Source organism: Bos grunniens, chromosome 3 (genome assembly GCF_055505025.1).
Source record: "Bos grunniens cultivar Pamir isolate PY7600 chromosome 3, Bosgru_T2T1.0, whole genome shotgun sequence".
Lineage (NCBI taxonomy): Eukaryota > Metazoa > Chordata > Mammalia > Artiodactyla > Bovidae > Bos > Bos grunniens.
In genome coordinates, this window is record NC_141167.1 from 61,915,195 (window position 1) to 61,927,214 (window position 12,020).

At 36.6% G+C, this 12,020-nt stretch overlaps 1 protein-coding gene across 1 annotated transcript in view; it reads left to right on the forward strand.

The window, feature by feature from the left end:
* Positions 1-12,020, forward strand: part of SPATA1 (spermatogenesis associated 1) — a 53,622-nt gene that overhangs the window by 5,999 nt on the left and 35,603 nt on the right. Inside the window, 2 exon segments of the mRNA XM_086394051.1 lie at positions 3,850-3,956; positions 5,944-6,061. Coding sequence (XP_086250177.1) covers positions 3,850-3,956; positions 5,944-6,061 — 225 coding nt within the window.

Below are 12,020 nucleotides of genomic sequence, written 5' to 3' on the forward strand. Positions count from 1 at the left end.
ACAAGATATCAACATTTTAAATAGAAACAGGATCCAATAATTCTATGCCTAGCCATTTTGGAGCCAGAGGCAAAAGGCAAAATATATATCCCTCTGTATATCTTTTAATGTATTTTTACTTTACATATTTATTTATTGTAGAATAGTTATTTTTATTTTCACTTATTTAAAAAAATTTTTAATCATAGTGATATGCAATATAGTATATGTTTAAGATGGGCTTCCCAGGTGGCTCAGTGTTAAAGGGTCTGCCTGCCAGTGCGAGAGATGCAGGTTTGATCCCTGGGTCAGGAAGAAACCCTGGAATAGGAGATGGCAAATCACTCCAGTATTCTTGCCTGAGAAATTTTGTGGACAGAGAACCCTGACAGGCCACACAGTCCATGGGGTCCCAAAGAGTTGGACACGACTCAGCAACTGAGCACTCCACAGGTAAGTTTTAGGTATGAAAGTGAAAGTCACTCAGCCGTGTCCAGCTCTTTTCAACCCCATGTACTATACAGTCCATGGAATTCTCCAGACCAGAATACTGGAGTGGTTAGCTGTTCCTTTCTCCAGGGGATCTTCTGAACCCAGGGATGGAACCTAGGTCTCCTGCATTGCAGGCAGATTCATTACCCTCTGAGTCATCAGGGAAGCCACAGCACAGCAATTCAGTTATACATGTGTGTATATATATATTCTTTTTCAGATTCTTTTCCCTTATAAGTTATTACATATTCAGTATAGTTTCCTGTGCTATAATGTATTTTTAAATAGTTAATAGTTTTAATGAGAATATTATTGATAAGTTTACTTCCATTAAAGCCAGGAAAGTAAAATTACAATAAAGTTGAGTTTTTATATAAATAGAATGTTTAACCTTAAAGTAATGTCCTGAGTTTTAATACAGGCTTGCAGAATTTTCAATATTTTTTCAAATATGTTCTGGAAAAAGTTAGCCATTAAGAAATGTATTTTTTTAAAAGCCTGTATATAGCAGTTCGCTTTGTTTTTTTCTACTCAGGCTATAATAGTACCATTCTATCTTTAAATTTATAATATTTTGTTCATCATGAATTGTTTGCATTGAATAGATCTTTAAATATTATTTACCTTGATGATTGAGGCTTTGGTGCCACTTTAAATTTTGTACCTGAGGTGAGTGCTTCACTTGCCTCACCCTTCTTGTCCTGATACCTCATTAAAATATCAGCTGCATGCAGGCATGGATCTTTGTTTTACTCACTACATACTCAGTGCCTAGAACAGTACTTCCACATAGTAGGTATGTTTGTTGAATGAATGAATAAATTAAAATTCTCCATAAATTAATTTACTTCACAAAATGTTTCAAAGGCCAGGAAATGTTTTATTATTATAATTACTTTTTCTTTATGTTGCCTCCTCATTCAATTATGGAATGAAAGTATATACAAACACTTTGAATTATAATTCATGAATTGTTATAAAAATATTGAAGTAATCACTTGGTTTATGAAAGTGGAATAAAATGTTTAGTTCAAGAAATATTTTTCTCCTATAAAATATTGATATATTCATATAAATGATAAGGCCATATTTACTTTAGATTTCTGAAAGTTTTATAAATATTTATTAGTATAGCTTTAATATTTACTATTGTAGTATTAGTACATAGTATAGCTTTTAGCTGTTAATAGGATGGTATAACCAGAGAGTAATCTTTTATTTATTTATTTTTAAATTAATTTATTTATTTTACTTTACAATATTGTATTGGTTTTGCCATACATTGACTTGAATCCGCCATGAGTATACATGTGTTCCCCATCCTGAATCCCCCTCCTGCCTCCCTCCGCATCCCATCCCTTTGGGTCATCCCAGTGCACCAGCCCCAAGCACCCTGTATCATGCATCAAACCTGGACTGGCGATTCGTTTCACATATGATATTTTACATGTTTCAGTGCCATTCTCCCATATCATCTTGCCCTCGCCCTCTCCCACAGAGTCCAAAAGACTGTTCAATACATCTGTGTCTCTTCTACTGTCTCGCATGCAGGGTTATTGTTACCTTCTTTCTAAATTCCATATGTATGCGTTAGTGTACTGTATTGGTGTTTTTCTTTCTGGCTTACTTCTCTCTCTATAATAGGCTCCAGTTTCATCTACCTCATTAGAACTGATTCAAATGTATTCTTTTTAACAGCTGAGTAATATTCCATTGTGTATATGTACCACAGCTTTCTTATCCATTCATCTGATGATGGACATCTAGGTTGCTTCCATGTCCTGGCTATTAAAAACAGTGCTGCGATGAACACTGGGGTATATGTGTCTCATTCCGTTCTGGTTTCCTCAGTGCGTATGCTCAGCAGTGGGATTGCTGGGCCGTATGGCAGTTCTATTTCCAGTTTTTTAAGGAATCTCCACACTGTTCTCCATAGTGGCTGTACTAGTTTGCATTCCCACCAACAGTGTAAGAGGGTTCCCTTTTCTCCACACCCTCTCCAGCATTTATTGCTTGTAGACTTTTGGATAGCAGCCATTCTGACTGGCGTGAAATGATACCTCATTGTGGTTTTGATTTGCATTTCTCTGATAATGAGTGATGTTGAGCATCTTTTCATGTGTTTGTTAGCCATCTGTATGTCATCTTTGGAGAAATGTCTGTTTAGTTCTTTGGCCCACTTTTTGATTGGGTCTTTTATTTTTCTGGAATTGAGCTGCAGTAGTTGCTTGTATATTTTTGAGATTAATTCTTTGTCTGTTGCTTCGTTTGCTGAGAGTAATCTTTTAAATGCCCTGAAATTCAAAATACAGCATATAGGAAACTTCACTATTCAATCTATGCAGACATCTTAAACTGTCAATTAATATTCTGACATCAGAATATGCAGATAATATGCTTGGTCTATAAAAACAACTTGGGCAAATTACTCATTCAAGAGCCATTTTCATTTCCTATAAGAATCACTAATATTAATGTGAGGTCATATTTAGTTCAAATTTAAAAAAACATTTTTTCAGATACATTATACTGTAGTATATAATCATTTAAATGCTTTGACTTTTAATATGGATGAGTAGCAAACTTTCATTGAAGTAAAAGTCTTTATTTGCTATAACTGTTTTGTGGAAATCTAAATATTCTTCTCAGTGGATGAATTCTAATTGAGGTCGTAAAACAATAGAAAAGATGATAATACATATAAGCACAGACAACATATAAACACAATCTAAGCTTACAGACCTGCCCTATGTGGAAACAACCATTCCTTTTCCATCACTGGTCAGGAATAGGTTCTTCCTCAAATTCTGGTAAACAAAAATATTGCCCAAACCCCTGTATTCACACTTCAGCAGGTTAGAACTAGCAATCATTACAGCTGTGTTAGGGAGACTATACACACACACACACACACACACACACACATATATATATAAAATAAGGATTCTATATATATATAGAATAAGGACTATATATATATATATATATATAGAATAAGAATTCCACAAAATCACACAAATTAAACTATATAGGTAGAGGTCAGGGAAAGGGGCATTGGTTGGTAATAGGAAATCTGATCTTGGCAATCTAGTGTCCTTACTGCAAGCCACAAATGTTTTGTGTGTCATATATATGTTAAGGAAATCTAGCACCACATCTAGGACATTGTTTCCAAGGGAAAATGTGCTCCAGTGCCTAGTAGCCAACTTAGCGTATTTCAGGCTCTTCGTTTTATTTTTTGGTATGTGTTTGTTCAGAAGGATACATATATATCTTGTTTATTTCAATGATGTTTATTAAACTCAAATTCTATAGGACATTAATTGATTTTTCTCACTTTAAAATGATTTTAACTGACTTTATTCTCAATTTATTCAGTTGGTGGAACTTCATGTTTTTTATGTCCCTGAAGGATCATGGAATTATAAATTAAATACCATTTCAATAGAAGTTGTTAACAAATTCATTTCAGCTGGCTTTATAAGGCAAGTATTTTGTAGTCACATTACAATGTGTCTGAAAAAGAGATCTTTTTTTTTCTGCAGAGAAAAATGCTTTGTGGAAATTCAAAAATTGTAAGTGAAAAATATCTTGTTCGTGTGATGGATCCAGTCCCTGCCTTAATGAATACTATCAATAAATAGCACTATGTAACTGTTAAAAAGTGCCATAGGAACAGATGTCACTTAGCCATAGCACTGCCACCTAGAAAACAGAGTATAACTAATCTGTGTAGTAACCAGGCTATACACAAAGAGAATTAAGACCGTATTTACCTGAAATTAGAAACCTACTGAAGAGCTGTGAATAGTGGTTAAACCAGTATATCTACAATGACTTTTTCACTTAACTATTTAAAAATAAAAACACTATATATATATATACACACACACACACACACACACACATATAACATATATATGGGCTTCCCAGGTGGCGCTAGTGGTAAAGAACCTGCCTGCCAATGCAGGAGACGTAAGGCACGCGGATTTGATTCCTTGGTCGGGAAGATCCCCTGCAGGAGGGCAGGGCAACCCACTCCAGTATTCATGCCTGGAGAATCACATGGACAGAGGAGCCTGATGGGCCGTTGTCAACTGGGATGCAAAGAGTTGGATACGACTGAAGCCACTGAGCACACACACAACATATATATATTTTCACATGCATAGAAACACACATGATACTATGTGTTATAACTGCCTGTTGTTATTTCTCTTGGGGACACCTCAGTCTTCCTAATCTTCCCCATCATTTTTTTCAAGCACACGAACTTCCTTTGTGTTCTGAAACACATTAGACATAGCCCTACCTCAGAACTCTTGTACTTGCTGTTTCTTTTGTCTAAAATGCTCTTTGTGCCTTTACATATGCTATCTTATCTCCTTCATTCTTTTCTCCAGTATTACTTTTTTGTTTATATTTTCTCTCATCAGAATACTCATCCTTACCTGCTTTACGTTTCTCTATAGTACTGGGCTTCCCTGGTAGCTCAGCGATAAAGAATCTGCCTGCCAATGCAGGAGACATGGGTTCGATCCCTGCATTGGAAAGATTCCCTAGAGAAATAAATGGCAACCCACTCTAGTGTTCTTGCCTGGAGAATCCCACGGACAGAGGAGCCTGGCAGACTATGGTCCATGCTGTCACAAACAATCAGCTAGGACTGAGCGACTAAACAACAACAACAACAACAAATAGTACTTAGCAGTGTCTTACGAATTAAATTTTTTCTTACTTTGTTAATTTTTTCACTTCCACCATTAGATTGTAAGGTCTATAAGGGCGAAAGTATTTGTTTTGTTGATTGCCTTATTCTCAACCCTACACAATATTTGACACAAGAGGAACTCAATATATATTTGTTAATTGAATGAGTTAATTATATTATATTCCCCTAAAAGTCTAGAAAAATAAGAACTCAGAACAAGAGCTTTAAATTTTAGATGTTGAGGAATGAAGCGTTCCCAATAAGCAAAGATGTATAGTCTGATGACATTCGATCATCAAAGAAAGTCTTAAGCACTAGCTAACACTGTCAGACTTCCAAAATAAATATCCGTGGCTAAATCCTTCTTTAAGATACATATAATATTATATAAATATCATTGCATGGTATTATTTTAATAAAAAAACTGAAGGTAGATGAGAAAAGTGAAACTGAAGGTAGATGAGAAAAGAAAATAAGTCCTTTTCAGTACAGAAAGGACTTTTATAAACTGTACATTTGGATAATTTAAAATTTTAATGATTTTATTGATTAAGTGACTTTTAACCATTTTGTAAAAAAAAATATTTACAGCCTTCAAGCCTACAAAGTTCCAAGCAATGTAGAAACACAATATATTAAGTTAATATATGATATGTTAAATTAGTATTTGGACTTGAGATAAAATACTAAAGCTCTTGAATCTTTATTATAGCTGAAACCCATTTTATTTTACATTATAAGGCAATGTCATGATATTTCAGAGTATCTCCTCACCTAACTTTACAAGACCTGAGGGAGCGTCTCAGTGAGTTCCTTGGTGAAGAAGCTGTCACAGAGAAATTTTTATTTCTCAAATGCATTGGAAATAATCTAGCTGTAGTAAGTTTTCTTAATTTTTCCTTTTGATTAAAGAAAAGCATACTTTAACAAATTTTCTTTCTTAAATGCTTATCAACTCAACTCCTTAATATACTATGCAATATGTAATCTCAATCATAACAAAATGGAAATATCATTTAGCACACAAATCATCAAGAAAAGATGGGCCTTTCTGGTATATTACTGTGCACTAAAATATGGGGCCCTGGGATTTCTTTGGAAGGAATGATGCTAAAGCTAAAACTCCAGTACTTTGGCCACCTTATGTGAAGAGATGACTCATTGGAAAAGACTCTGATGCTTGGAGGGATTGGGGACAGGAGGAGAAGGGGACGACAGAGGATGAGATGGCTGGATGGCATCACTGACTCGATGGACGTGAGTCTGAGTGAACTCTGGGAGTTGGTGATGGACAGGTGAACTCCTGGCGTGCTGCGATTCATAGGGTCTCAGAGAGTTGGACACGACTAAGCAACTGAACTGGTGTGTAAATTTCCCTGGGGAGAAAATAAAGGCAAATTTTAAATGTGATCATATATTTTTAAATTTAATAGCATTAGAAGATTTTTAAATGAGCACTTGTGGGGAAAAAAATGGATTCTCATTTGTTAGGCCACAGCTAGCCTTCTTTGATGTGGAATGACTCCAATATACTGTATTTGATGGGGCAGGAATCAGCTATTCTCAATTGAACACTCCTATTTGTAGCTTCAGGGGCAGGATTTTCTAAATAGAGAGTTTTCCTAGCTGAAATCTCAGTCCAGCAAACCATTAGATCTCAAAGTTTCTGGTTTCTCATATTTATGTAAGGTTTATTTCTCTAATCAAGACTTTCCCTATTTAAACTCTTAAGTAGACAAGAATCCCTTAGAAGAAATGGAATAGGCCTCACAGTCAACAAGAGTCAGAAATGCAGTACTTGGGTGCAATCTCAAAAACAAAAGGATGATCTCTTTTCATTTTCAAGGGAAACCAATATCACAGCAATCCAAGTCTATGCCCCAACCACTAATGCTGAAGGAGCTGAAGTTGGATGGTTCTATGATGACCTAAAAACCTTATTGAACTAACACCCAGAAAAAGGTCTTTTTCATCATAGGCAACTAGAGTGAAAAAGTAGGAAGTCAAGAGGTACGTAGAGTAACAGGCAAATCTGGCTTTGGAGTACAAAATGAAGCAGGGCAAAGGCTGACAGAGTTTTGCCAAGAGAACGCACAAGTCATAGCAAACACCCTCTTCCAACAACACAGAAGACGATACTACACATGGACATCCCTAGACGGTCAATACTGAAATCAGGTTGATTATGTTCTTTGCAGCCAAAGATGGAGAAGCTCTATACAGTCAGCAAAAACAAGACCTGGAGCTGACTATGGTTCAGATCATGAGCTCCTTATTACCAAATTCAGACTGAAACTGAAGAAAGTAGGGAAAACCACTAGACCATTCAGGTATGACCTAAATCAAATCCCTTACAATTATACAATGGAAGTGACAAATGGATTAAAGGGATTAGATCTGATAGAGTGCCTGAAGAACTATGGACAGAGGTTTGTAACATTGTAAGAAGGTGGTGATCAAAACCATCCCCAAGAAAAAAAAATACAAAAAGGTAAGAGTTGTCTGAGGAGGCCTTAAAAATAGCTGAGAAGAGAAGGGAAAGCAAAGGATAAAAGGAAAGATATACCCATCTGAATTCAGAGTTCCAAAGAATAGCAAGGATAAGATAAGAAAGCCCTCCTAAGTGATCAATGTAAAAAAATAGAGGAAAACAATAGGATGGGAAAGACTAGCGCTCTCTTCAAGAAAATTAGAGATACCAAGGCAACATTTCATGCAAAGATGGGCTCAATAAAGGACAGAAATGTTATGGACCTAACAGAAGCAGAAGATATTAAAAAGGGGTGGCAAGATTACACAAAATATACAAAAAAAGATCTTAATGACGCAGATAACCATGATGGTGTGATCACTCGCCCAGCGCGAGACATACTGGAGTGTGAAGTCAAGTGGGCCTTAAGAAGCATTACTACGAACAAAGTTAATGGAGGTGATGGAATTTCAGCTGAGTTATTTCAAATCCTAAAAGATGCTGTTGAAGTGCTGCATTCAATATACCGGCAAATTTGGAAAATTCAGCACTGGTCACACGACTGGAAAAAGTCAGTTTTCATTCCAATCCCAAAGAAAGGCAATGATAAAAATTGTTAAAACTACCACACAGTTGCATTCATCTCACATATTAGCAAAGTAATGCTCAAAATGCTCCAAGCTAGGCCTCAACAGTACGTGAACCAAGAGCTTCCAGATGTTCAAGCAGGATTTAGAAAAGGCAGAGGAACCCGAGATTAAATTGCCAACATACATTGGATAATAGAAAAAGCAAAAGAATTCCAGAAAAACATCTACTTCTGTTTCACTAACTAGCTAAAGCCTTTGACTGTTGTGGATCACAACAAAATGTGGAAAATTCTCAAAGAGATGGGAATACCAGACCACCTAACCTGCCTCCTGAGAAATCTGTATGCAGATCAAGAAGCAACAGTTAGAACCTGACATGTAACAACAAACTGGTTCCAAATTGGGAAAGGAGTATGTCAAGGCTGTATGTTGTCACCCTGCTTATTTAACTTATATGCTAAGTACTTCATGTGAAATGCAGGGCTGGATGAAGCACAAGTGGGAATCAAGTTTGCCCAGAGAAATAGCAATAATCTCAGATACACATATAACACCACCCTTATGGCAGAAAGCAAGGAGGAATTAAACAGCCTCTGATGAAGGTGAAAGAGGAGAGTGAAAAAGCTGGCTTAAAACTCAGCATTCAAAAAATAAAGATCATGGCATCCAGTCCATCACTTCACGTCAAGTAGATGGGGAAACAACAGAAACAGTGACGGACTTTATTTTCTTGGACACCAAAATCACTGCTGATGGTGTCTGCAGCCTTGACATTAAAAGAAGCTTGTTCCTTGGAAGAAAAGTTATGACCAACCTAGACTGCATATTTAAAAGCAGAGACATTACTTTGCCAACAAAGGTCCATCTAGTCAAAGCTATGGTTTTTCCAGTAGTCATGTATGGATGTGAGAGTTGGACCATAAAGAAAGCTGAGCACTGAAGAATTGATGCTTTTGAACTGTGGTGTTGGAGAAGACTCTTGAGAGTCCCTTGGACTGCAAGGAGATCAAACCAGTCAATCCTAAAGGAAATCATTCCTGCATATTCATTTGGAAGGACTGATGATAAAGCTTAAGCTCCAATACTTTGGCCACCTGATGTGAAAAACTGACTCTTTAGAAAAGACTCTAATGCTGGGAAGAGATTGAAGGCAGTAGAAGGGGATGGCAGAGGATGAGATGGTTGGATGGCATCACCAACGTGATGGATGTGAGTTTGAACAAGCTCCGGGAGTTGGTGATGGACATGGAAGTCTGGTGTGCTGCAGTCTGTGGGGTCGCAAAAGTTGGACAGGACTGAATGACTGAACTGAATTGAAACTCTAAAATGCAGTTTATTCCTATTCTACTCTAGTTTAAACATATCATTATTATGTATTTGTTTATGTGGTTATTTGTTTAACATTTAACTCTGCCTAGACTGTAGCTCCCTGTGAGCAAAGACCTTATTCACTATTTTATTTATGAGTGCCTAACAAGGGTTTTAGCACTTACAGGCATTTAAATGTTTACTGAAAAAAATTAAATAATGAGTGATAATGGAAAAAATAAACATCCCCCCAAAGTAGTACTGTAGAGGAATTTGCTATTGGAATTCTTGGGCTTATCTACTAGATTTGAACATTTTGTCATAGAGTTCTGTTCCATACACAGAATATTAATTTACTGATCATTAAGTTAGTTTCCGTTAATCTTGGAAGAAAAAGAATTACTTTTTTTCTTTTTCATGATATTTAAAATTACTAAATATCAACTACAGAATCCTAAATTGGAAGTGATCTAACAATAATTAAAATCAAATTCTAAACTGTTTCTAATAATTTATTATTTTCAACAAATAGTTATTGATGTTTTTCTCTATACAAAATGAGAGAATAAAAAGAACTGGACATAGATTTTTCCCTTAAAGAATATTCAGTGTAGTGGGAAGACAAAATACACAAATAATTAAAACAGCATATTCTGTATATTTCGATGATCCAACGGATGTCGACAATTTGATCTCTGGTTCCTCTGCCTTTTCTAAATCCAGCTTGAACATCTGGAAGTTCACGGTTCACGTACTATTGAGGCCTGGCTTGGAGAATTTTGAGCATTATTTTGCTAGTGTCTCAGATGAATGCAATTGTGAGGTAGTTTGAGCATCCTCTGGCATTGCCTTTCTTTGGGATTGGAATGAAACTGACCTTTCCCAGTCCTGTGGTCACTGCTGAGTTTTCCAAATTTGCTGGCATATTTAGTGCAGCAATTTCACAGCATCATCTTTTAGGATTTGAAATAGCTCAACTGGAATTCCATCACCTTCACTAGCTTTGTTCATAGTGATGCTTCCTAAGGCCCACTTGACTTTGCATTCCAGGATGTCTGCCTCTAGGTGAGTGATCACACAATCGTGATTATCTGGGTCATGAAGATCTTTTTTGTACAGTTCTGTGTATTCTTGCCACTTCTTTCTAATATCCTCTGCTTCTGTTGGGTCCATACCATTTCTGTCCTTTATTGTGCTCATCTTTGCATGAAATGTTCCCTTGGTGTCTCTAATTTTCTTGAAGAGATCTCTAGTCTTTCCCATTCTTTTGTTTTCCTCTATTTGCATTGATCACTGAGGAAGGCTTTCTTATCTCTCCTTGCTATTCTTCAGGCTCTCTATCAGATCTAATCCCTTGAATCTATTTCTCACTTCCACTGTATAATTATAAGGGATTTGATTTAGGTCATACTTGAATGGTCTAGTGGTTTTCCCTACTTTCTTCAATTTCAATCTGAATTTGGCAATAAGGAGTTCATGATCTGAGCCACAGTCAGCTCCCAGTCTTGTTTTTGCTGACTGTATTGAGAGCTTCTCCATCTTTGGTTGCAAAGAATATAATAAATCCGATTTCAGTTATGGCCATCTGGTGATGTCCATGTGTAGAGTCTTCTCATATGTTGTTGGAAGAAGGTGTTTGTTATGACCAGTGTGTTCTCTTGGCAAAACTCTAGAAGCAAGAGAGTTCCACAAAAACATCTACTTCTGTTTTATTGATTATGCCAAAGCCTTTGACTGTGAAGATCACAACAAAGTGTGGAAAATTCTTAAAGAGATGGGAATACCAGACCACCTGACTTGCCCCTTGAGAAATCTGTATGCAGGTGGAAGCAACAGTTAGAACTGAACATGGAACAACAGACTGGTTCCAAATCAGGAAAGGAGTATGTCAAGGCTGTATATTGTCGCCCTGCTTATTTAACTTATATGCAGAGTACATCATGAGAAATGCTGGGCTGGATGAAGCACAAACTGAAATCACAAGCTGGGAGAAATATCAATAACCTCAGATATACAGATGACACCACCCTTATGGTTGAAAGCAAAGAGGAACTAAACAGCCTCTTGATGAAAGTGAAAGAGGAGAGTAAAAATGTTGGCGTAAAACTCAATACTCAGAAAACTAAGATCATGGCATCTGGTCCCATCACTTCATGGCAAATAGATAGTGAAACAGTGAAAACAGTGACAGGCTTTATTTTGGGGGGCTCCAAAATCACTGCAGATGGTGACTGCAGCCTTGAAATTAAAGGATACTTGCTCCTTGGAAGAAAAGTTATGACCTACCTAGACAGCATATTAAAAAGCAGAGATGTTACTTTGCCAACAAAGGTCCATCTAGTCAAAGCTATGGTTTTTCCAATAGACATATATGGATGTGAGAGTGGACCATAAAGAAAGCTGAATGCCAAAGAATTGATGCTTTTGAACTGCGGTGTTGGAGAAGATTCTTGAGAGTCCCTTGGAATGC